Genomic DNA, 25,198 nt, shown 5'->3' with positions numbered 1-25,198 from the left:
AGTAGGAACCCTATGATGAAGTATGCCACCTTATGGTGGGTAAGGGTTTTTGCCTTCATAAAGAAAAGTTTTTTCACTTGTCAAAAACATTTACTATCAGCTAAACATTTAAAAGTTGATTCTTGTTTTTTAGACTCGAGTATGTTGTGTGTGTAATATTACTTTGAGACTATGTACCGGCTGGTCTCCAAAACTTCCTTGGCCCCCTTTTGGTGGTTTGGTTCTGTTCATGTCCTGGAAATACAAATATCATGCTTTTTTATTCTCCTAGATTCGTAAATCCTTTCTTTAGTCCATCTTTGTGAGTCAAAAATCACTTGCTATGTCATTGCCATTAGGCCTAAACATCCATTCATTATTCATCTCTTAGAGACATAACTCTGCCTCCTTTATTTATAAGTGTTCCTTAGTCCTAAAATATGGCAGAGTCATTTAGAAAATGGCACCCCACAAAAAATGGAGGATTCCTCATTCACCAGCCACGTGGCTCACTCACAACTGGGAGAGGTAAAGAAACAAGTTTGTTCAGATGGCGGAGCCTCAACTGGATCCACTGCCATCCTTGACATCGGCACCATCTACCACAGTATCTTCAGACTGTTCAGCTTCAGAAGATTGGTCCTAGTATGACACACCTCCCTAATCAGATTTTCCTCCCAGGGCCCGCATGAGATGCATGACAGACCAGGAAGTCAGAGTCATCAGTGCCCTGTGCTAGGAGATCAGTGCACATCAGGGCCAATGCAGCCACCTTGCCATTTCATGGCAACAAGATGGCATGACAGTTTTTATGGGAGTGTTCCTGCTTTGTGGCAAGAGCACTCCACAGGAAATGATCCCAGTTGAGAAGGCAGAGATCTCCAAATATTCTGGGCAGCTCTCCTCCTGCATAATTCCTATGTTTCATCAATCTACCAGAGTCATTACTCTAATTTCCTATTATTCTTTTTTTAGTGACTCACTTAGGGTGTAATGTGATATATTCTGAGATCCCCACCATCTTGCCAGGGCTATGTTTTTGCTAAAAGTGATCCATCTGGAACAATTAATTAAACTGCAATGCTGGCAGGCAGCAATGCCTTGGGGGCCGTTGATGATCGTCCACATCCAGGTACACCATAACACTTTAGGCAGATCCGAGCAGGGAAAACCTATTTTGGAAAGCCTGCTATTATTAGGGCAGCCTTCTGTGTTTATATGCTATTACCTACATGGTAGATGCGGCATCTACCACTCATTTTTAACAGCAGACCTAGGTAAGGCTGTACTATTCTAAACAAAGTTGCTCCCCCACCTCTAAAAAGGAAAGGGGCACCCCAAGGTTGGTGAACATGGCAACCTTCCTTGCTCTGTGGATCTTTTGGGCACATAGGGACCAACTCATAAAAGCATTTATGAGTGTAGGAAATAGTACTAACGGAGTAATCTTTTGCTACTCTTAAAAGCCTTCATGAATTGGCCCCAAAGTGTCTAATTCTGCATTCGGAAAAGTGCAAAGAGGGCACAGTCCTTTCTATTTGTACTAATTGTATAAGAATATTCCCTACATATTCCCATTTTATTTGTTTTGGGGCTACTTTATATAGACATAAAAAATACATTAAAAAGTACTTTAAAAGTACTACTTTACAGTCTCCAAAGTGCCTTTGTGAATGCTCAAATTCTGTCAAGGTAGTCCTCATCAGTGTATTAACAAAGCTTCGACTTTAACTCTGGGTTCTTCCAATCACTTAAAAAACATTATTACATGGTTCCTCCCATTTTCATAACAAATAAATACTGGGTTGTGTCTTTCTTCAGAAAAGATGATGCTATTGGCCTGTCCAACTTCTCAAGAGATACACTGTAGTTCCTTTCCAAAACGTATCCCTTTCTCACCATCCAAATTGTTCTCCTCAATGTTCCACTGGTAAGGTTTGATTTTTATTGTTCTTATTGTCACACTCCTTTACTGTAGTTGTTGCATTATTTGGTCTCCTAAATGGTACATTTTTCGTTTGTATAATGTTTTTTACTTTCATGAAACTCATATGTTTTAATAACTAATATCACTTCTCTTGTGCTGAAGCCACTCTTGCCTGTCTTTTCAAGTTCTCTGCTGTCCCTCTACCTTTCAGAGTATTCACTTTCTATCTTGTCTTCTTTAGATTTCGTGGACTTTGGTCCCTGTATTGCCACATCCATGTATATACAACTTCTGAAGGTCATCTTCCTCCTTATCTTTTTCTTTACTATCTTGTTTCTTTCCCATTTTCTTGCTTTTGCAAAATTGATATGCCTAGTTTTTTCTTTTTTACAGCAGTTGTTTATTAATACTTCTTGTTATGCAATTTAGAACTGTTACTTGGAATGTTAAGGGGCTTAAACATCCCATTAAACGTCAGTGTGTCTTATCTCACCTAGCTCGTTTGAAACGCCACCTTGCTTTGTTGCAAGAGACTCACCTCAATGACTCTGAGACAATTAAGCTTAAAAAACAATGGGTGGGGGACTTCTTCTACTCCCCTTCCACCACAAACAAAAATGGGGTAATTATGCTCTGTCATAAATCTCTCAAACCTACCATAATTTCACAACATCAAGATACAGAAGGCCGCTAGGTACTTGTTACATTTACAGTTGACAATATTTCCCTTACTATCCTAAATATATACAGCCCCACACATCTAGATCCAAATTTTGGGAAGAATCTTTCATATATTGTCTCTGAACATTCCTCAAACAATTTACTAATAGGTGGCGACTGCAACCAAATTCTCAATCCATTTTTGCACAGACGTTCCACGTCACGTTTTGTTCCACATGCCTCTCGCAAAGCTTTAAAAAACTTTATTTTACAGCATTCTCTCTCTGATTCCTGGAGAATAAACAATCCCCACCTCTTGGAATACTCTTTTTATTCTCCTACCCACCATTCCCATTCTAGGCTTGATTATATCTTTCTGAGTAAAGGTTTATTACAACATATGGTCAACTCTGAAATCGGTGCTATTTTGATCTCAGATCACGCACCTGTGATTACTGACCTTAATCTTTTTCTTAATGGTTCTAAAACATCTTCATGGAGGTTTAATAACTCTCTACTTTCAGATGCTACTTGTATCGCTTCCTACAGTAAGTTTATAGAAGAATACTTCCACATCAACGATAGTGATCAACTATCATTTAATTTTGTGTGGGATGCATTCAAAGCAGCCTCGAGGGGTTTCATCATAAGTTACGTTCACTCAAAAAAAAAGGTCTGCTCAACAAAAATCGACTTCCATCCTCAAAAATATAAAGTCCCTTGAACATGAATACTATACTCACAAAACCAGTAAATCACATCTTGAAGCACTAGTCTCAGCTAAAATTGAGTTTAACCAATATACCACTGAACAAGCACTCAGAACCCTCCTGAAAATAAATGTCCGATATTATGGTGGTAACAATAAAGCTGGTTCTCTTCTAGCTTGATATTTGAAACAAAGAAAAGAAAAAACATCTATTAAATCTATCACAGATAACAATGGTGTTAAACACTTAAGAGATAAAGATATAGCATTGTGTTTCGCTTCTTACTATAAGGACCTATAAACTACAGAACACACACCATCAGTTGAATCTATCAACCAATATTTCTCTGATCTCAAACCAAGAGACCCATTGCAGATTGACCTCTCATCTTTAGACCAACCCCTACAACTTACCAAACTGTATACAGCTTTACAATCTCTCCCCAAGGGTAAGGCCCCAGGCCCAGATGGCTTCACAGTAGAATTCTTTATTCAGTTTGCTAAGTCTCTTTTCCCCCAACTCTTTCAATTACTTAATCACTTTATAAAGTCAAGTTCTGCATCCGGCTCATTTACGGAGGCCATGATTTGTCTTATTCCCAAAAAAGATAGGGATGCGACTGAATGTAAAAATTATAGACCCATATCTTTAATTAATACTGATTATAAACTCTATGCCAAAGTTTTAGCTCTCTGTTTACTCCCATATATACCTTATTGATTCTCATGAATCTGATTTTATCCCTAATGGAAATGTAGCAGATAATTCTCGTACTTTTTAAAATGTTATTAACAAGGCTTCTAAACTTGAGATTCCACTGGCAGCTTTATCATTGAATGCAGAAAAGGCCTTTGATAGGGTCTACTGGAGTTTCTTGTCGAAGGCATTGGAATAGCATGGACTAGGTACTAAATTCCGACATTTTATATCCATTCTTTATTCCTCACCATATTCCTCGGTTATAACAAATGGTATCCGATCTCCTTTTTTTCCCTCTTAAAAGGGACACTCGTCAAGGATGCCCATTGTCTCCTTTACTATTTATTTTGGCTCTCAAACCCTTTCTATATCAATTAAAAACTTCTGAACAATTTATGGGGTTTTAAATTAATAATACACACATTGAATTTATGGCATATGCTGATGATATTCTTTTGTTCCTGTCTCACCCTGACACTTCGATTTGCTGCATTCAGGCATGAGCTCAACTTATATTCTGATGTATATGGCTATAAACTTAATATAGACAAAACAGTAGTCTTACCACTTAATGCTCATTGCATTGGCTCTGTATTACTTGATGCAGAATTATCTTGGAATTATTCTAAAATTAAATGCCTGGGGGTATGGTACTGCACTACACTCAAGGATACACTAAAGACTAATTCAGAAATCTTATCTGCAAAGCGTGTGGATCTCACACAGAAATGGTCTCTGTTATATCTCATGTGGTGGGGCCTCTTGGACACCATCAAGATGATCCTTCTCCCTATCATTAACTTCTTCCTTATGATGCTTCCTATTAAGATACCTAAACATTTTTTTAGTTCAATTGATAAAATTCTATCCAAGTTCCTGTGGAACGGTAAACAGCCCCGAATCTCTCTCCCGAAATGAAAACTTCCTAAAGTACAAGGTAGAGTTAATTTTCCTGACTTTTTAACGTATCACAAATCTTTTGGCTTTAATCAAATACAACCCTATTTATCTACACTCAATGATGCACCTCAAAAGCTATGGTTCTTTTTGGAAGAAACATTTCTTTCTCCCTTTTCCCATAAACACATTATATGTATGTCTAACCCGTCAAGATTATGGTTGCTCAGCAGTATCTCCCATTCAGTCAACTTACTGAAACGTTTTTTTAGTTTGCATATTACCCCCATTAATAAATTATTTAACAGTCTTATTTGGCACAATAGTTCTCTTAGGAAACAAGTAAAACCTTGTGTTGGAAGGCTTGGATGACTAAAGGTATTCTTCTTACTTCCCAATTATATCATAAAGACTCTCTCATCCCTTTTACTACTCTCTCAGCAACTTATAATCTCCCTATTCACATGAAATCCCAGTATATCATTCTTTCTACTCTGGCCAAAGAGGCCCTCAATAAACTTATACATCACAATCCTTCTTCTCTTTCATTATCTCCACACCAGATCGTAACTTCTAATTATCCTAAAGCAGCTGGAATTTATGAACTTTTAAGAAAGTCTGTTCCACCTAGACTCAAATCACCTATTGAGACATTGTGGGAATCCGATCTTGGTGTTGTTTGGCCAACTTTTTTATGGGATAGAATATGGTATACGATACATTCCACTGCATAAACTGCAACCCTCACGCAGACCCTATATTTTTTTTATAATAGGCTTTTCTAAACTCCTGTACACCTTTACAAACTCAAACTTACACAAAATGACAATTGTTGGTGCTGCCACACTGAGCAGGGTACTGACTTTTACATGCTTTTTCTTGTCCATCCCAATCTACTTTTTGGTCCTCATAATGGTCTTGTATTTCAGCAATAGCTCAGATCTCCTTATCAATGTCATATGAATTACTGCTTTTGGGAGGCGTGCATGAAATCTGGAGTTCATTCACGCCTCTTGGAAAATTGGTGGACATCTTGCTTTCTATTGCAATCTCTATTATTACTTCTAACTGGAAATCTTCGGAGAACATTACTCTCAGACAGTAGTGGAATTCTGTATGTTGTCATCATAGACTTGACAGCTACAAGCTTGATTCAACAGGAACCTTCTTCAAACGTCATCAGCTATGGCTGCCATTAAGTAACTATCTGTCATGCACTGCGAAGGAAATGGATTTTTCTCCTCCTTTTTAAAAATGTCAGTATATTTCCTGTTTTTCTTATATATGCTTATTTAATTGTACATTCACTGTAATTACTGTCTATTACCTCTCTCTCCACATGGCTATCACTTGATTCACTTTTCTATCCCTACAGCTCTTCTCCCTCTCCCTTTTTCTTTCTTCTATCTTTATTCAGACTTGGAGTGTTTGATACTATATTGCTGTATATGCCTAATTCATCTACATGTCTATTATGCATTTATAAATACAGTATTCTTTATTCATATATATTCACAACTGCATATCTCTGTTCTGGCAATGTTAAGTTAATGTTCTTGTATTTGACTCCATAAAAAAAATCTTTAAAACAAAAGAGATACACTGTAAGCACTGACCTGTCAGCGAGATACAATATCCACCTTTGGCCATACAACAGAGACCTAAAATGCAGAGACAACCTTGCCACCAAAAACATGGAATTTGCTGTCCTGTTTATCTCAATGGAAGACAAATCTTGGGTCCTACCCTTTTCTTTGTTTGGAAAGATGGCTTTGCATTCCCTTTAAAGTTAGCAAAGATAAATGAAGCAGGAATTCAGTTTAATCTGTTGTCCTCTATTCTATCTTTCAGGGTAATTTGTGGAGCAATAAGTTGTGCCTATCTTTCTTGCCAGCGGTGGCTTCTTGGATACGTCAGGCGAAACCGATTCACCGTCAACCTCATGGCCACAGAGTAAGATAAGCAGAAGATATTAATCACTGTAGAGGCTTATTCTTTGGATCCTGATGGTGCTTCAATTTTGTATCTCTGTAGATATTTCTGAGTTACAAATATCCTCTCTAATGCAGAGACTGATATTATTGCACGTGGTTGTGGAGGACAAATACTATTGTCATGTTGTAGGTTGATCAAAGACTATGGCTTTATAGCACATATTTTGAGGAAGTTCGTACTAAACATTATGCTTTATTCCAGATATGTTTGGTGGGAATCCACCCCCAGAGCAGTGCTTTAGAATTTGAAATCTTTATATGTAGGTGGCTGGTCATAGAGTTATCATACGATTGATCCCATGAACAATTGCTTTTTGAAAAATGCTGTTTGCTTATTAATACCATAATAGTTTCTTGACTGACTGTTCCAGGAAAGTGCTTTGGTATTGGTATCATTGTTTATATATTGGCATCATTATTTCTATAGAGCACTCACATGTTTCTCTTTTTCAAATGTTATGTCAAATGTATTTATATTGCACATTTCTGCCCTACCATAGGGCTTCCCAGAACTCCTGAAATGAGACAGCAGGCACATGTACAGGAGAATCGCTCAAAAAGCCACGTCTTGAGCTGTTGCCTGCAAGTATAGTGGTTTGGGTTATTCTAGATCCTGATTGTCAAATGGTTCCATAAACGTGCCATAGGAAGTGGAAAGATCTGCCTACCTGTCTGACTAATTTAAATCTCAGAATTGTTGCCAAATTGAGTTAAGCTGATCTCAAGGATCTAGAGGAACTTTATGGCACAAGGAGGAAATTAAGAATGGGTGGACTGGTTTTAAACATGACACAATTTGTAAATGCATCCATCGTTCAACAAAATAATGAAAAGATTCAGGTAGCCGCAGTGATCCATGTGGTCATGTGTCATTTCATTACTTTTTGATTTTGTGGTATGCTATCCATTACGTTCATTCTTGAATGTTTAATACAGCAAATTAGGACAGTGGTGCATTGTGGATATGACCACATTTTGGTCAGTTCATGGCAGAGGATAGCAGTGATTTGTTGTTCTTCTCACAACACTGAACCTACTCATAGCAAAAGGGGCAGGACTGCTTTGCTGGTAGTAAGGTTTTGTCAAGTGTGTCTACATCAAACATTTATCGCAGCTCATTATTACAGGAACTGTTTTAAAAAAATTGTGAAACGGTCAAGATGTGTTGGTTGCTTCAATTTTTAAGACAAATGCCTTGCACGCCTGTCCGATGGGTGACAGACTGATTTTTCAAAATAGGTGATTCGCTGACTATAGCTGCTCTGGTAGTTGATGAAGTGCATTTTGAATGAATATTGAATTTGATTCCCTCAACCCTGAAGTATTAATGTTATGTTTTCCTGGATTTTGATTCCCATAAATATCCTCTATAGTTTAAAGGAATACCTTCGTTTTTTTTCTTTGTTTTGAATCGCTTCCATTTTTATCTGGTTGTCGATATAAAGATGTAATTTATACCTAACCACAGTCTTGACACTTTTCTAAATTCATTCATTAACCAGACGTGGTTTGCTTAAACAAACTAAGTGAAGGTACGTCACTATATAAATCTGGAAATACACTTTCACACTATGTTTCAATGTAGTCATTGCCTATTAAAAAGTTAGTATTTCTTTGTGTGTGCATTTTGGAACAGAATACTTGCAACACCATCCACAACCTACATTTCATTAAAGAAGGGTGCAGAGGGCAGGATATTTGTTTGAAGCTTTTTACCTTTTCGCTGGTTAAATACGAAGGGTAGGTTAGTACGGAAATATGAGGCATGGCTGACAGTACTGCTTCTTTCTGGCCAACAGTGAAATTATGATCATCTCATTGTTGCCTCTGTATTTTGGTATCTTTGATTAGTTTGACTTGATTTTCTGTGCTACTTTATTTTTCCAGTAAGCCAGTGTACTCAGCCTTGGTGGCTCTACTTGTGTCTTCGATCACCTTCCCGCAGAGCTTGGGAAGATTCATGGCTTCAAGGGTAGGTACCATGTCTATGTTCCCTGTATCCTACATAGCCACACTCAAAACTCGTGTCCTTCTCCTGTATTGCACTCATTTTCTCTATCACCATATTTTCCACTACTTTCCCCATTTTACTTCCTTTGTTACCTCTCAGTATGGTCTATCATATGTAGCATATTCCTCTCTGGTTTTCACCTTTGATCCTTCTCATGTCGAACCCTGTGCAGCCCTCTCTTCACGCTTAGGTATTCACTCCTGCCCATGACAAGAGTAAATCTTTAAATGTTTACATGGTTAACATGATTGTTAACGTCTGTGGGTGTTCCCAAACTTTCTGGAAAAGTAAACACTCAGCTCCTGATAAAACAGTTACTCGTGGGTAATATAACACCATAATTGGGTATTATTACACATCTGTAATTGATTTACAAGTGCAACTTCCCCATTTATGAATTACATACATTTGTAGAGCATGCTATTTGATCATGAACATTGAAGTTAGGGTTGCAAGAAGCTTTGAGAATCGGGCATATTATGCTTACACACGTGTCTTGAAATTTGGAAACCGTCATACATGTTTTTCACTATTCATAGGGCGATAACTGCAGCCGGATTGAATAATGAGACCAGCGCATCTCATGGAGACACCTCATTTCTTGTTGGTCGGGTTCTTTTGTTGTGGAGAAGGTTCATCTTATGTGTGGCTGGATTGTATCAGCAAAAGTAGTTGTGGGTAGAACAAAGTATGTGTTTAAGGTTAGGCCAAGCTCTCAGGCTCTCAGGGATGTTGCTCAGTTGGTACCGCTAGCGTTTTTCTCGCCAAAGGGAACATCTAATTTCATCAAATGCATTATAGATAGTATGAGCAGAAGTGAATGCCAAGTTGATCCCAGTCCATCTAAATGAATCCCGAGCACTTCCATGTGATTACAGAGCTTATTAACACCTCAGTCTGCGAAGCTAGGCTCCTGGGATCTCTGAAACACATCTGGAGTACTCCTCGATTGGAGGAAAACACCCAGAATCCAGCAGACTCATCAATCTCTAGACCAACAACAGGAACCCCATTCCTCGCCAAAACCTTGGAACGGTTGTTATCAAACCATCTCACCCATCATACGAAGGCTAATGATCTAATAGGTGACTTTCATATGGTATTTAAACCCAGCTGTAGTATACAAACTGTAGTGATGGATATGCTGGAGAAGTTGTTAATGCTTGTGGACGATGGGCAGCAGTGCTATTGATGTTGCTTTATCTCCCGGCCATATTTGATATCCTAGATCACAGCATCTTAATGATCCAGTTGCAGCAAATATCTGGTGAGTCCTCAATATCACCTAAATGGGTTAGGTAATTCCTGTCCTGAAGGAAATCACCGGTGGTTGAAGACAGTGAATTGGTGCATGTAATGGAGTCAGAATGTGGAGTTCTACAAGGCTCGCCACTATCCACGTGCTATTTAATAGTCATTTGAAGTGGCTATCCGAACTCTTCAAACTCGGGAGTAGAATTTCTCTTCCATGCCAGTTGCATCTAGTTCCTGCTGAGTTAAAACTTTAAGCAAAACTGAAAGCTTAAGACTGCTTGGTGGAGGTGACACAGGCCTGGGGGCAGAAAAAGTGCCTTTTGCTCAGTGCTGCTCAGACAGAGCTGATGTCACTGGGCCTTCAGCCACCATCAAAAAATGAGGGAATCTCACATATATGGTTTCTATGGAAATCAAACATCGGCCTCTCTCTCAAGATAGAGAGAGAGAGGTGAAAAAACTTGGAGAGCTTAGTTTTGAGGGCCAGTAAAATCAACAAAGACATTGCCATCATATTTGTCTACTCCAAAAGTTCAGGTAATTTTTACCATAAGAAAACCATGTTGTGGGACCGTATTGTGATGGAGGCTTGATTATTGCAGTACATGCTTTGACAAAGTACCACATAAGATTTTGAACCGTCTGCAACAGCTTTAACACTTATGGCAAGATGACATAACCCCACACTTCTTAGGCTTCATTGGCTTGTGGTCTCCAAATGAACAAAGCGCCACACCCTCAATCTGAATTTTAGGGCAGTCCACTAAAGCTGCCACACGGTAAGGTGAAAATCAAAACATACTATCCTGCATGTTGCTCAGTTCTCTTGGTACAGGTTGACTGGAGGTCCCAGAAAAAAGAGAAGTACTGTGGGTGGTACATTGCTCCAAGCTACGGGGTGCAAGTAGTGGAATATTTCTTCCATGTGAGCTTACAAGCATCGATGTGCTTGGCTAGGTTAAGAGAAGGCTGACAACTTTTATCTTCTGGAGTGCTAGAGGGTTGAGCACCCGGATCAGTGCTTAGTTTGAGCCGGTGGTTTCAGGTGCTCGGCACCTGCACTTAAATGCCAATTTCGGCACTTATGACAGTCTGCCACATGGTGGCGCTGTCTGTCTACTTTAGAGATGAGTACAACAAAAGTTGTTCGTCAATTCAATCTAATTTAAAAATGACCTGTCACCTCAGACATTCTTATAGCTTTCCGGGCATGGCATAGTCTGAACTGCCACAGTTGTAGGAGTTAGATTTTTAGTAATTGTGTTGGTACTATCTTTGGCAACACTGACGGGAGCACTGAGTTATGCAAGCTGCAACAGCCTCCTGAAAAGGGTTCTGGCACTTATTTTTCTACAACACAGTAAGCACTGACCAGGATACTTATGGGTTTAATATCCTACATGTTACTTGGCTGGATGGTATATAACCTAAGTGTCAGGATATGCTAATAGTCTTTATCATGTATGTACTGTGTATGCCAGTAATCTAGGGCATGTAGGAATGTAATTTGTACAGTGGAACAAAATTTGGATGAGTTGATGAAAGGGAAGAGTGGAGTTAAGGGACAAGTGCTTCACTAGAATTGAGAGAAAGAGTTCACGTTTTACAAATACTTATTGTTTGGTCTTTCAGTGAAAAAATGATTCAAGCGTATTGTGTGCTGCTTTAATCAAAGAAATATGATATCTCACAAGTAAACCTTTTTTTCTACTTCTGTTCTTCAGCTGACCATGAAGGAGCTCCTGAACTCCCTCCTTGATAACCGCACCTGGGCCGTTCTTGCACAGAATGTGACTCTGGACGCTCATGACACAGTGGACCCGAAGAACCTGTGGTTGGAGTGGTGGGACCCGACCTTCACTACCTTTGGCACACTCGCATTCTTCCTGGTGATGAAGGTATTGTCCTTCCACCCACTTGGCCTTTTGCACTGTGAGGCTGCCTCTTTCAAACCCTGCACCTGGAAGGCATTTGCAAACTTGAAGTGCTTTAGAGGAGGTTGCTTTCAGGAGACCACATACCCTCTCTCTCTGTCTCGCTCTCTCTCTCTCTCTTTCTGTCTGCCTCACTCTCACTCTACTACAATTAAAGGTCAACTCGCATGTAGGGATATGAAGCCAATTGATCTGAAAGGTCAGTATTGGTTTTGAATGGTCAGCCACTTATCCGGTGAGCTTTCAAAGCCAGCCTGCGGGGAATGAGGAAGGCCAAACAGCACATGCTCTACGGGTAATCCACAAATATGTGTTGCTAAGATTTGCATCTCTTAGTAAATCTACCCAATACTTTTAGTGAGTGCCTAATTCGTAAAAGATAAGTACCGGGTTCCAAGGTTTTGGTTAGAAGCCCACGATAGGCGCTAATGAAGGTCAGGGGTGCCCCACACCAAGGCAGCATAGTCTTGATTGTACCGCATGCCTCTTTAATTTACCATAAGATACTCCTTGTTCCTTATCTTACTTTTACAAGTTCTTTTTCATCTCTGCTTTCTTTGTTAAACTGTTTTTCCGTTTTCGTATTACTCCTTCTTTCCAAATTATGTGTTTTTCTCTCTCTTGCACTGTATCTGAGTCTGTTGAGATACAATAAGTGCCGGTCCTCAGAAATCAGTGCCAGTGGCGCTTACAACTACCAGCTCAAATTAAGCACTGCTTGCTGGAGAGGAGATGAGGTCGAGGGGTTTAGCTGACAGATCTACAACTGAAACTTGAATTTATTAACTGCCTCCACACTTAATCAAAGCACGTGCACCACACTATCTCCAATCTTCCATTTCCCTTCTTTGTTAAATACGGAGGGAGAAACAGACTAATTGCAATATACACATAACATCTGCATACTCACACTAGTGTTATATTTATGATAGACGTGTTATTTCAATTTTAGAGGCCCCCTAGAGGAGTTTCATCCATTAGGAGCCCAGTATTTTGTGGAGTTCACCCTTACAACTGTCATTATTGGACAAGGCACAAGTCTATCTAAACCAAGGTGAAACTCCTGCTTGTAATGGTGCTCCCTAGAAGCTACGCGAGTCGCAGATTCCAGCGAGTACTTTTTGTTTTGTCATGGAGAAAATGTTTTTCTTTTTGGAGAAACCCCTCTCCTCAAACCCCTCTCCCCAAATCCCACCAAGTTTTGCCAGGTGTTACTTTTCTATTTTGCTTCCTGAAAGGGGATTTACTTGGCAGGACTAAATCTTTGAACATATCCTTGATCCAAATGATCCATTAAAGAGTTTGTGAGTACTCAGCAACTCTGTCTTTGGGGGTGCTTTCTGGGGGATCCTCGGCATGCAGTGCCCACAAGATGAACCTTGGAGCACTTTAGCCCTTTGGAGCAAACTTGGAGAAACGTAATATGAGATTGCACTGCTGGAATATTGCCTGTGAGCAAATATGTTTATGATTATAAATTCATGCTTTGGACACAGAAGGTGACTTTACAATCGCAAACGGAGGTATTGACACGAATATGTTATGGGCGGTGGCAGAAATCCCACTGAGAAACTGGTTTTTGTTTGGCTAAGCACCTGTTGAGGCGTCACTTTGTTGGTCCAATTTCAGAACTGCGTTTAATCACTTGTGCAAACTTCTATCTAGCACAGCCCATATTCAATGAGGTTGGGTCAGTTTAAAGCGCATACGCCTGAAAAGACTTTGTAAAAACTGAAAAAAAGCCAGGAAACCAGAACTATAGTAACAGTGTAGTACCGGGAGACAGAGGGCGGTCACATGTATGAAGTAAGAGCCCGAGTCCACGGCTATCATCCTGTCCTAGATCAGGGTCTGTTGAGATTCAGCTCCTTCCAGAAGCATAGCCTGTTGTAGTTGATCAGAGAGGTGGATTTGATTTAAGTAAAGAAACGGTCCCATCTAGGCTTGAATATTATATCTCCTGGGCATTGGGAGCTGGAACGTGCTTCACACCTCTCAGCTTCCTCTGTTATTAAATCGTTTTGTCACTGCCAAGCAGCTGTGAGGCCGAGAAGACTTGTTTTGAAAATGGTGGACAGCAATTTAAATAGGACAAGCATTTGTACATGTTCTCAGCTCAGACTTTGACCGCCACGGGAGCGTGGTCAAGGTTGAAGGATTGCTGGTTACTCTAAGCTCAGAGGTCAGGGTCCTTAATGTGGGAGGAATGTTTTTGCGTTTTGGAAGAGAGAGTGTTTCATGGCTAGTGAGTGGCAGAGCATAGCTGCGCACTGCAATCTAGAGGTCACTGCCCGTGCGGTTGGTCAGTGAGCGCTGTTCACATTTCATTTTGATTATAGACTGGTTTCAACCTGGACAGAAGCCCAGGGACTTGACTGTGAAGTTTCAGGCTGTACAGTTATGTTACTCTGTATTTGGTTGTGTTATTTGTCTTGTATATGTTTTACTGCACACACTCTGCTATTTTCATGGCCTCACGGGGCTATTCGGTGGACATCTGAATGTGGTTGATCACAAACTAGTAAGCGTGATTGTTCTATTACCATGTGAACGGTATATACTGTCTTTATGGGGTTATGGTTAAGAAAGTGGCTGCATATGATTGGTGTATACTGTCTTTGAAAGGTTAAGTTTAAGAAAGTGACTGCACGTTATGCTATGTTATGTTATGTTATCAACATTTATTATAGTGCAAACAGCTCATTCCAAAAGGAGTAGCCCAGCGCTATAACCTAAGACAGGGAAAGGCGAGTAGCAGGCAAATTATATAAGGGAACGGATGGCTAAAATAGCCACATTTTAACATCTTTTTGAAGACAGAAAAACTGTGACAGGAACGAATATGAAATTTATTCTAGTGGTAAGGTGCAAAGGAAGGAAAAGAGTGTCCTCCATTTTGAATAGTCTGTATGTGACGGGCAAAGGGGTAGTGCAGTGTCAGGTCATCTACGTTTCCTGACTGGCTGGTAAAATCTGATTCTTGTCCGAACTTAGACTGGACCTTCACCCTAAAAGGCTCGACGGGTGTGGCAAAGAAGCTTACAAATACAACCTTTCCTGGCAGAAAGCTAGTGAAGGGATCTCAGAACAGGACATGTCAAGGTGACTGATGAAAAATGGCAGACCAAGCGGGCAGCTGTGTTTTGGGCCACCTGCAGGCACGACAAAAGAGACTCATTTGCCACAACCAGAGGAGCATTACCATGGTCAAGGCAGCTGGTTACGGGGGCCTGAATACTGGTCTTCCTACAGTTTAGGGGGAGCCGGGAGAAGACCTTTTAAACAAGTGAAAAATTCCAAAGCAAGTACCATAAATAGGAGTAACTTGACTCGCTACTTATGCTTTTCATTTGCCAGAATACCAAGATTCTGTACAGCATTTTTTGGGCAGGGCAGAGTGCCCAATTCCATTAGCCACTAGTCTTACAACCCGATCTAAGTAGTTCTGACAAATAAAAAGAATTCAGCCCCCCTGCCCCATTAAGTTGAAGATAGTCCTGCTTCATCCAAGATGGCACAGCAAGCAGGCAATCACAAACCCAGGCTCTTGTTACTTCAGGTTTTGTTCAGTTGATATCACTAATTGGGTGACATCAGCTTATGACAACAATCTCCAGGCCCAAAGACCTGACAACCTTTGCCAGAGGGGCCACGCAGATAACAAAGAGGGTGGGGCTCAGACACCATCCCTGTGGCACTCCACCTGTATTGCTGACAGATTTAGATGTAAGAAAGGGCATGAAAACCTCTTGAGGTCTATCCTCTAGGAAGTCTGTTAGTCATACAGGCCTGTGTGTGAAAACTGAAGTTGAAAAGCCTTTCAATCCGCACTACATTCTAGACCATATCAAAAGCTGTGGGAAGATCTAATAATATAAGTGCAGGAATTTCGTTCATCCGGGCTGGGCCTGAGGGCGTCATGACTGACAAAAGAGTGGTTTCTTTGCTGTGGGCTGTGGTAAAACCTGGGTGTGAGGAGTTCGATATGTGGGTGGTCTCTAAGCATTGATACAATTGCTTGTTCACAATTTTCTCTATAATGTTGATGGGGAACGGCAGCAGCGATTACCGGTGATAGTTAAACAGGTTGGCAGGGTCAGCTGTGGGACTTTTCTTTTAAATAGGGGATACATAGGCATGTTTCTAGGCTCTGTGATTGGTAAGTGCTGCTGAGAGGGTAAGTTTAAGGAAATGGCAGTAAGGCAGTGAGGCTTTGTGGTATACAGATACTGTGTTTGAGGGGTTACGTTTAAGGAAATTACTAGAATTAAGTGACTGCACATGATTGGTAGATAAATACATTGATGGGTTAAATTTAAGGAAGTGTTTGCACGTGATGGGTCGATATCGACTTTGAGGGGTTGGCTGCCTGCTTATATTGCTATATCTCTGATGCTTCCTTTAGTTGAGGGGGTGACCTAGGTGAATGACACCTTATTCTGGAGCTCAACATCATGATGTCAGTTGGGGCGCTCTTCTTCCTCAGCCTGGTGCAGCTCCGACAGCCTGGAAGCCTAGTACTCATTTGTTGTAGCCTATCGTCTTTCATAGCTTTGGTCATTCAACCCTATGCACCCCTTATTTTTAAAGTGAAACACTGCTCCTGTTAGCATACTTTACATAAAAACTTAAGTGCTCAAAAGAAGGACATAGACGATTGTGAGGAAAATTCTAATAGGAAAACCCCACAGTGGGCTTGAAAAATGGCAAGCAAGGCCCACAAGGCAAATAAGGTTAGACGTTGAGTGAGTTCCTTGTCTCCGGAGCTGTGCTCCCCAATATGTGACCAAGAGACATGGAGTCTGATAGGCCTGTGGCCTGATTCAGAGTTTTGCAGAGGGATTACTTAATGGAACACGATGGTTAAACAAAAATGCTAGTATTTTATAGTGCAATATTATATTCCGGTTGCGTATATAAATAGTTTTTATAGATGCAATTATCTTTGTTTTTTTTAGTTCAATGTATATATCTTATGCACTAATGTATGCTAACTTATTCAATAAAGCATTATTAAACAAAAAAAAACATTGCACCAGTCATATAATTTGGCTCATCTTCTTCCTTTCTCTGTCAGTTCTGGATGTTTACATTGGCTACGACGATGCCCATGCCAGCCGGCTATTTCATGCCAGTGTTCATCTATGGTGAGTACCTCCTGTTCGTTGCCATTACTGATCCCATGGTCACTAAAATATTTGTTTTACTTATTTGGCGTTGAAGAAGGGTCATACTAGTTTTGTAAACCTTCAAATCAGCGTTGAGCACTTTCCAAGGCACTGTAGTAGTCCAGGAGGAAACATTTAGCAATCACATAACACACATTGTTCTTTATTTAAAGTTAACTTTTAAGTGAGATGGTGATGGTAACAGGAGTTACTAACCTCATTTGGGTTATGAGATGTGTAATAACTTGACAGATTTCATGTCTTGCGCCCAGAAACTACACCTCCTAAAAGCAGGGGGAGCCTTCAAGTGAAATAGTGGGGAAAATGAAAATTTGAGATCGGACTTACCGATTCACCCAGTAATTCCTCATATCAAAGGGGATCCCCAGCAACTCCAACTCCCCATATTTACTGCTGGTCGGGTATTGGTAAATCCTAGAGGGTGGAGATACCAGGAATTACTACAGGGGTCTAGTGCTGAGGACTGTTGTCAGGGACGCATCATGCCAAGTGTTTTGGGATAGTACAGAGAGGCACCACGGTTCTCAAAGAATGACTGTTTGACTTTTTCTCCACAGCCTTTCCCATTGGTGCGACCCATTAACTGTGCCAACCTTCCTAAAATAGAAATGTTACCCCTTCCTGAACAATGCAGAATGTTTTTAATTTACAAGCCTCTCCACCAACCTGCTATTTGTTTGTGGATGACAAACATTGGAAATGCCAAAGTCCTTTTCCACTTTAAAGGTAACAACCAGAGGAACAGGATATTTCTTAAGAGTGTTTTGTTATACGTCTATGAGTACCAGGGAGCTCCTCCTGGGAGTAGGTATGCAGTAAAGGGTATAAATCTGATTGGCTATGCCTGGAATGGTGTGCACCCATAAACCATGGCCAACTCACACTCACAGGGCCCTGCCATGTATTCAAACAGTCACCAAATGCTTGCCCACTTGTGAATGATGGTCTGAGCGAAGACATGACTTAACTTCTGAGTGGCCACTTAACACAACCTAGACTGATTTGAAGCCCTCCACCCCAAAGCTTAACCACGTAGGCAAGCAGTACCTTCTTGACAAATAAAGCATACTGGTGAGGTCCTTGACCCAATCAACCTACTTTTTGAGCATTTCTCTCAGGATGAGCTACTCTGCCAATGCTTCACAAACATTGTTAAAACAAGAGAAACCTATAAAGGAGTTGCATTGTAGCCATCTTTGCCAAGAGGATTACATGCACCTACACCACCGGTGTAACTGATAAGTTTGACTACCTAGCCACACTGTGTATCTTCAGTGCTGACACTTCACTGTTCTCAGCAGTAATAAGTAAGAAGCAGGGATACAATAGCATGTCTGTGGATGGATTCATATAGTAACTTTACCAACTCAAACCCTTCCCCTGAAGATCATGTTTCCTGGGAATTGAAATCTTTGGCTTGACAATGAAGGAACAAATCACACCACAGACTTAGAGTACAACCAGGAATCTCTGTGGGTCTACCAATCCCTTAGGATTCACAAACAAATGACATCCATATTCTCATTTACGTCTTTCTTCCTAATTTCATATCTACCAGATCTGGTTGGTAACTTACTGATCATGAGTCAACTCACTACATGCTTCATATAGGGAACTAGTGGACTATGTATTGCCTTGTCTCAACCCCTGTCGGGATCTTCAGCGAAGTATATCTAGACCCTTTTAACAAATTAAAACACCCCTGAATATCCCACATTTTGTGGGTGACCCCCTAAGCAGCTGTTTGACAGGTTAAACTTTCAAAGAATGGCTTTCTTCCAAACTGAAGCAAGTCCTCAAGGCACTCCTTGATGGGCTAAAAGCCTGCACTTCCTATTATATACTCAAACTTATGTTTGTCTAACATCAAGCCATAAATAATCCAAAGAATCTCTTCCATCCTTATGTATAGTTAATTTGTTGAAGTTACCCTTAAACATACACCAGATTGACAACTGATTCCAGAATTAATCTTCTTGGTCATTACACAGATATCGTTGACATTTAATCAGACCGCCCCACCTCCCAGGATTTTGCAGCATTGATTTAGAAATGTTTTGCCACAAAAATGTAAATTTTGCAGCACACTATTGTGATTTTTGCAGAAATTTTGCAGTATTTTATTTTTTGGCAACCATGAGCTATTCATATTTAAAAGCTGTGATTTAGGTTTAAACAAGTAGTCTCCGATCCAATTGCCTGCCAAAGGCTCACTGATCACACTTTCGGTCAGCGCTGACATTTTAGGCAAAAGCATTTGTCTGTTGAGATTAGACAGTGTTTTCATTCACATGAGGGCTGAAGTGGTTATGAGAAGAGGACTTTGCGAGCTCCTGCTGAGTTCACACCTGAAGAGAAGGACCTTCAATATTCCATGCTACAGGCTTCACAAAATATGTTGGCACACTTCTGTGGTTTCCTGAAGTTTCTCTAGAATTCTGGATCAGAACTCATAGCACAGCAGAGGTGGTGGAAAAGGAGGGGAAGGCCTGCCTGCTAGTAGAATACACCCACATAGTAAAGTTATAATCCCTGGATGGACTAGTGGGGCTGCAGCCAATTTGTATTTAACTTCAAGTAGAAATTCCTTTCTGCTATTCTTTTTGTGACCAAAGTGTAGGTCAGTCTTTAATTCACTGAAAGTTTATTTTTAACTAAATAGTGTCTAATGCCTAATGACAATTAGACCGAGACCTAACATTAAAAAAATTACTTAAGAATTGTTATAGAACACATGGTGGCCGGTGTAAACCCAAAACAAAAATGTAAATGATGAAATATCTTTAGATGAGCGGTATCATAACCTTAAACTCCTGGACATGGTAGAGAGTCTCTTCCATACCTCTGTATCACAACAGAGAAGCAGTGAAGGTCTTAAGATGACCAGCATGTCATGGCAGCCGCTATTTAAGGACCCAGCAACTGATTTTCCCGGGTCTGAGTTTTGCCTTTCCATTTAGGTTTTTGGGAGACTACTTGTGAGTTGGTCTACTTCTTCTTCGACTGGGGATGCTTTAAAATAGTCCATGCGGCCTCGCAGTGCGAATGCGGTTATGGCAGCTGATGTGGCATCTGAGGTGGCCACAAAACTGGTCCCTCTTCTAGGGCTGTGAAGCAGAGCTTTTGCCCCTCTTCATTTCCTTGACAAAGTGAGATGCACAAGTCACACCCATGGTAAGACTTTCAGAGAGATTATCAAACAGCAATGTTTTTATTTCCCCCAGCCAAATTCAGTTTATACTGGCCTAATCTCATGTAATTCCCGGCATTTTGCTTAATCTTGTTACACAAAATACCCAAAAAGCTGCTGCTATGCAACAGTTGTGGAACATGTAAATAGAAACCAATAGTGTGGTGGGGTGTTGGGAGGGCGTTCAAGCAACATGAGTGAGGAGGGTGGGGGTATGGGAGAATGGACAGTGGGAGGAAGGCGGTGGTGGAGGACAATGCACATTGGGGGGTGGGCAGTCCATGCAATCTTGTTGTCTCATACAGTACACAAGCATTTGATGAGGGTAACAGATAAGCGCTGATCATTTAAAACCCCTGACCTGAGAAGGATGTTTTTTGCACTGAAGTTTCCTTTTGAAACCGCTGTGGATACTTTATTTTCCAGTGCAGTGTTTTAGGCCTCACGAGACATGTTGTTTTGAGAATATGGCCTTTAAGTACCGTCCATATTTGTAATTTGTTTGTTTTACTATCTTTGCTAAATGCTTGGTTTAGATTTATGCAAATGCTTCCTCCTCCCTCCTTTTGCATTTTTGTAACCTCAATTGAGGACTGTCCCTGTTACGTTTGTCCTTTCTATTCATGTTATTTATTTCACTTTGTCAGTCTCTTCTTTTTATTGGTGAGTTAGCTTACTTTCGGAGCCATGAGAGGTACAAACTTCCATGACTATCACACTAGCAACGCATTTGGACAAACACAATGGTTTGTTTTTCATTTTTGACTTTCTGCTGTTCCTTTGGGTACAAACAAAATCTTTTTTTAACTCTTTGTTTTCGGTCTGTCATCACCACAGCAATGTACTTCCAGCACCATACCAGATTTATTGAACTTGTTTTTCGTCATTGTTGGATTTCAGCTGTTATTTTTTGTTTGCAACAACAATTTTGTACGTTTTAGAGGCTTGTTATTGTTTCCCTCAAAAACGTGGTCTATGATACCAATTAGTTCGTGAACAAATAGAATGTTATGGGTTTTTTCTTATTCTCTTTTTTCCCTCTTTTAGACGCTCGTGTTTATCATTTCAACTGACTTTGTCTTTTATTTTAAGATACAAGAGGAACATAGTTTTAGAGGCTTGTTATCGTTTTATTTTTAGCGTCCAGACCCCGCACCAGCAGGAAGGGCAGCCTGCCATAAAGCGGCAGCCAACCTTCAGCTCTGTCAGGGATGAAGGGAATGAGAAGCTATGATCTGCTCTGTCTGACTATGACTAGAAACAAGGGCAGAGGTCATCACAAGAACATGTCCTACTGATAACACTATGAGTCCTGCCTGCTAATAAATCCCACAGCAATGGAAGAAAACACACGTTTTAGGGAGCTGGATGCTATAATATAGGATCATAGTTTATGCACCATTCTCTGTCCTAACTGAACTGCACAGTTGTGCTAAACATGTCATGCCCTCGTGCAGGCCTAACAACCTGTTTAACTAAAGTCCTCTAGATAGTTTAGATGCGTAGGAAGGGGGTGGGGAGATGCTATTCTAACTACACTCTCTTTTCATTGCCGTCTGTCAGGTCAGTAAATAGAAAGACTCTGCCCCCCCCCCCCCCCCCCCCCCCTAGAATAACGAACCAATCCATTCTAGCATCGGGACTCAAACCGCTATATTGCTGTAATGTAGCTTCTTTGAAATGTTTACTCTCATTCTAATGTATTGCAGCCTTTTTAATAAACTGTTGCAGCGTATTTAAAGATACTTTATCTCAAAGATATTGCTGTGTTTTTACATTCACTTTTTGTCGCTTTGCTTCTGACTCTTCTTTCATTTCTCTGTCTCTCCTTAGCTCTTTCAGCCTTCCTTTAACCTGATTCAGCCCTTTTTTCTCCCTGTTCTCTGTATCTTTTTCTTCCTCAGTTTCCTTTCCTCACCCCTCATATCCCTCATATATTTTTTTTCTTTTCCTCCCCAGCATCTCCTCTCTGTCACCCCCTCTCAATAACCAAGGCCCCTTTTTTACAACCACCCGGTGTGCCTCAATCGCATGCACCATAGAGCGGTACGCTCCTACACATCTCTCCTGGATCCCTGCCCGGTCCAGTAATTCAAGACCATGAGCTCATTACCCAGCCCTGCCTGTAACCCCACCAGTGTCAGGCACCTCTAACTGCCCCCCCCTGCCCAGATCCCAGCTGTGTAAGTACTCCAGAAGCCAATCTTGTGGGTGGGTTAGTTACACTCTAATGCTACCACTTAGGAGTGAAAGGAAACAGAATCAATGTGTGCACCCAGCAGATGAGTTTGTGCTTCATATTCTAAGATTTATCCAGGTTTGCACACAGCACTAACAACCTAGCTGACTTTGATTTGGTATATCGGAGATCAACGGGTAGTGATGGGTTGCTGTTTGTTTACTCCATTCATCCTCTCAGTGCATGCACACCAATTGTGAGGTGGGACTTCTGTTTATGGGACTATTACAAAATGACTATTCGGCCTCAGATCTACCCCCAGAGAAAGGCAGCCTCAGAGCTACCCCCAGAGAAAGGCAGCCTCCTTAAATCTGGGCAGCTTGGTATGCACTACATTTAAACTTAGTGGCGGCGCACGATTTAACTCACTGAGCAGGTAGACATTTGAAAGGGTTCTCAGACTTGTCCCACCTCATTAGCATAGAGGGCCAAAGCCCAGCAATGCCCTACAGCACACCCAACTTGGCCTTTATTGAACCAAAAGTACACAATTTGAGTGATGGCAAGAAACCAACTGAAAAAAGTCACCCTTATTTGTGTAGACAGAGGGCAATAGAAAAAAATGCTTGGTGGGGGCACCCTGAGCCTCAGAACCTTGCCTTTGCTATAGTATCTTGCCCCTCTCCCAAATTCTCTGACCTTGTCCCGCACAATCGGACCCACCATCTGCCCCAATTAGCCCTGGCCGATCCTGCAATCAAGCCCAGGCTTCCAAGGCCGAACCCCATGTTGTATTAGAGTCTTGCCCCATCCGACACCGATTGTCCTCCCCGGGGTCACTGTTGCTGTGCTGTTTCTGGTGTGTGTGAGGAAAGCTTGCACTGCAGCCCGCACTTTATCTGTTTTTTTGTGTAAGGGAAGCTTGCATTGTACATTCTCTCAGAGGGAAGCTTGCACTGCTGCTGTACTGTAATTGCGTATTTGCTGTGTGTAAGGGAAGCTTGCACTACTGCTGCCTGTACTGTATCTTCTCAGTGTGTGAGTGAACCTTGCACTGCTGCCTCTATTGTATCTGCTGTGTGTGAGGGATGCTTGCATTGCACCTTCTGTGTGAGGGAAGCTTGCATTGTATCTTCTCTGTGAGGGAAGCTTGCATTGCTGCTGTGCTGTATCTGGTGTGTGTCAGAAACGCTTGCACTGCTGTCTGCACTGTATCTGTTCCTTGTGTAAGGGAAGCTTGCATTGTACATTCTTTGCAAGGGAAGCTTGCCCTGCTGCTGTGCTGTGTCAGCTGTGTGTGAGGGAAGCTTGAATTGCTGCTGCCTGTGCTGTATCTGCTGTGTGTGAGGGAAGCTTGCACTGCTGTTGCCAGTGCTGTATCTGCTGTGTGTGAAGGAAGCTTGCGCTTCTGCTGTCTGTGCTGTATCTGGTATGTGTGTGAAGGAAGCTTGCCCTGCTGCCAGTACTGTATCTGCTGTGTTTGAGGAAAGCTTACATTGTACCTTCTCTGCGAGGGAGCATGCTCTGCTGCCTCCGGTGTATCTGCTGTGTGCAAGGGAAGCTTTCACTGCTGCTGTGCTGTATCTGCTGTGTGTGAGTGAAGTTTGCGCTGCTGCTGGCTGTGCTGTATCTTCTCTGTGCGTGAGGTAAGCTTGCCTTCTGCTGTGCTGTATCTGCTATGTGTGTGGGAAGCTTACACTGCTGCTGCCTGTGCTGTATCTGCTCTGTGTGTGAGTGAAGCCTGTTGCCTGTATTGTATCTGCTGTGTATGAGGGAAGCTTGCATTGAACCCTCTCTGTGAGGGAAGCTTGCACTGTTGCTGTGCTGTATCTGGTGTGTGAGGGAAGCTTGCACTGCTGCCTGCCCTGAATCTGTTCCTTGTGTAAGGGAAACTTGCATTGTACATTCTCTGAGAGGGAAGATTGCACTGCTGCTGTGCTGTGTCTGCTGTGTGGGGGTAAGCTTGCACTGCTGCTGCCTGTGCTGTACCTGCTGTGTGAGGGAAGCTTGCACTGCTGCTGTTCTGTATCTGTTGTGTGTGAGGGAAACGTGCGCTGCTGCTGCCTTTGCTGTATCTGCTGTGTGTGTAAGGTAAGCTTGCATTGGTAAGGGAAGCTTGCATTGCTGCTGTGCTTTATCTACTGTGTGTGAGAGAGGCTTGCACTGCTGTTGCCTGTGTTTTAACTGCTCTGTGTGAGAGAAACTTGCACTGCTGCTGTGCTATATCTGCTCTGTGTTTGAGGGAAGCTTGCACTGCTGCTGCGCTGTGTCTGCTGTGTGTGAGGGAAACTTGCACTGCTGCTGTCTGTGCTGTATCTGCTCTGTGTGTGAGGGAAGGTAGCACTGCTGCTGTGCTGTATCTGCTGTGTGTGTGAGGGAAGGTAGCACTGCTGCTGTGCTGTATCTGCTGTGTGTTTCTTTGCTTTTCATTCAGATTGTTTTTCTCTTTTATAAAAAAAAGTATGGCTTAACAGTTTGTTTTGTTTCTTATTATGTACGTTTTCGGACTCTGGAAAGAACGGTAGTATTAGCCCTTGGTTTGTTTCACTAATCTGTTGGTAACCATTATATTATA

At 41.4% G+C, this 25,198-nt stretch overlaps 1 protein-coding gene across 1 annotated transcript in view; it reads left to right on the top strand.

Annotated features, from left to right (window-relative positions):
• LOC138300562 (chloride channel protein ClC-Kb-like) overlaps positions 1-25,198 on the top strand; it is a 198,584-nt gene that overhangs the window by 113,025 nt on the left and 60,361 nt on the right. Inside the window, exons 10-13 of the mRNA XM_069240102.1 lie at positions 6,724-6,825; positions 8,754-8,838; positions 11,856-12,029; positions 17,143-17,212. Coding sequence (XP_069096203.1) covers positions 6,724-6,825; positions 8,754-8,838; positions 11,856-12,029; positions 17,143-17,212 — 431 coding nt within the window. The remainder of the gene's footprint in view (positions 1-6,723; positions 6,826-8,753; positions 8,839-11,855; positions 12,030-17,142; positions 17,213-25,198) is intronic.

This window comes from Pleurodeles waltl, chromosome 6 (assembly GCF_031143425.1).
Source record: "Pleurodeles waltl isolate 20211129_DDA chromosome 6, aPleWal1.hap1.20221129, whole genome shotgun sequence".
In the NCBI taxonomy this organism is placed as follows: Eukaryota; Metazoa; Chordata; class Amphibia; order Caudata; family Salamandridae; genus Pleurodeles; species Pleurodeles waltl.
This window is presented reverse-complemented; position numbering and strand designations above follow the sequence as displayed.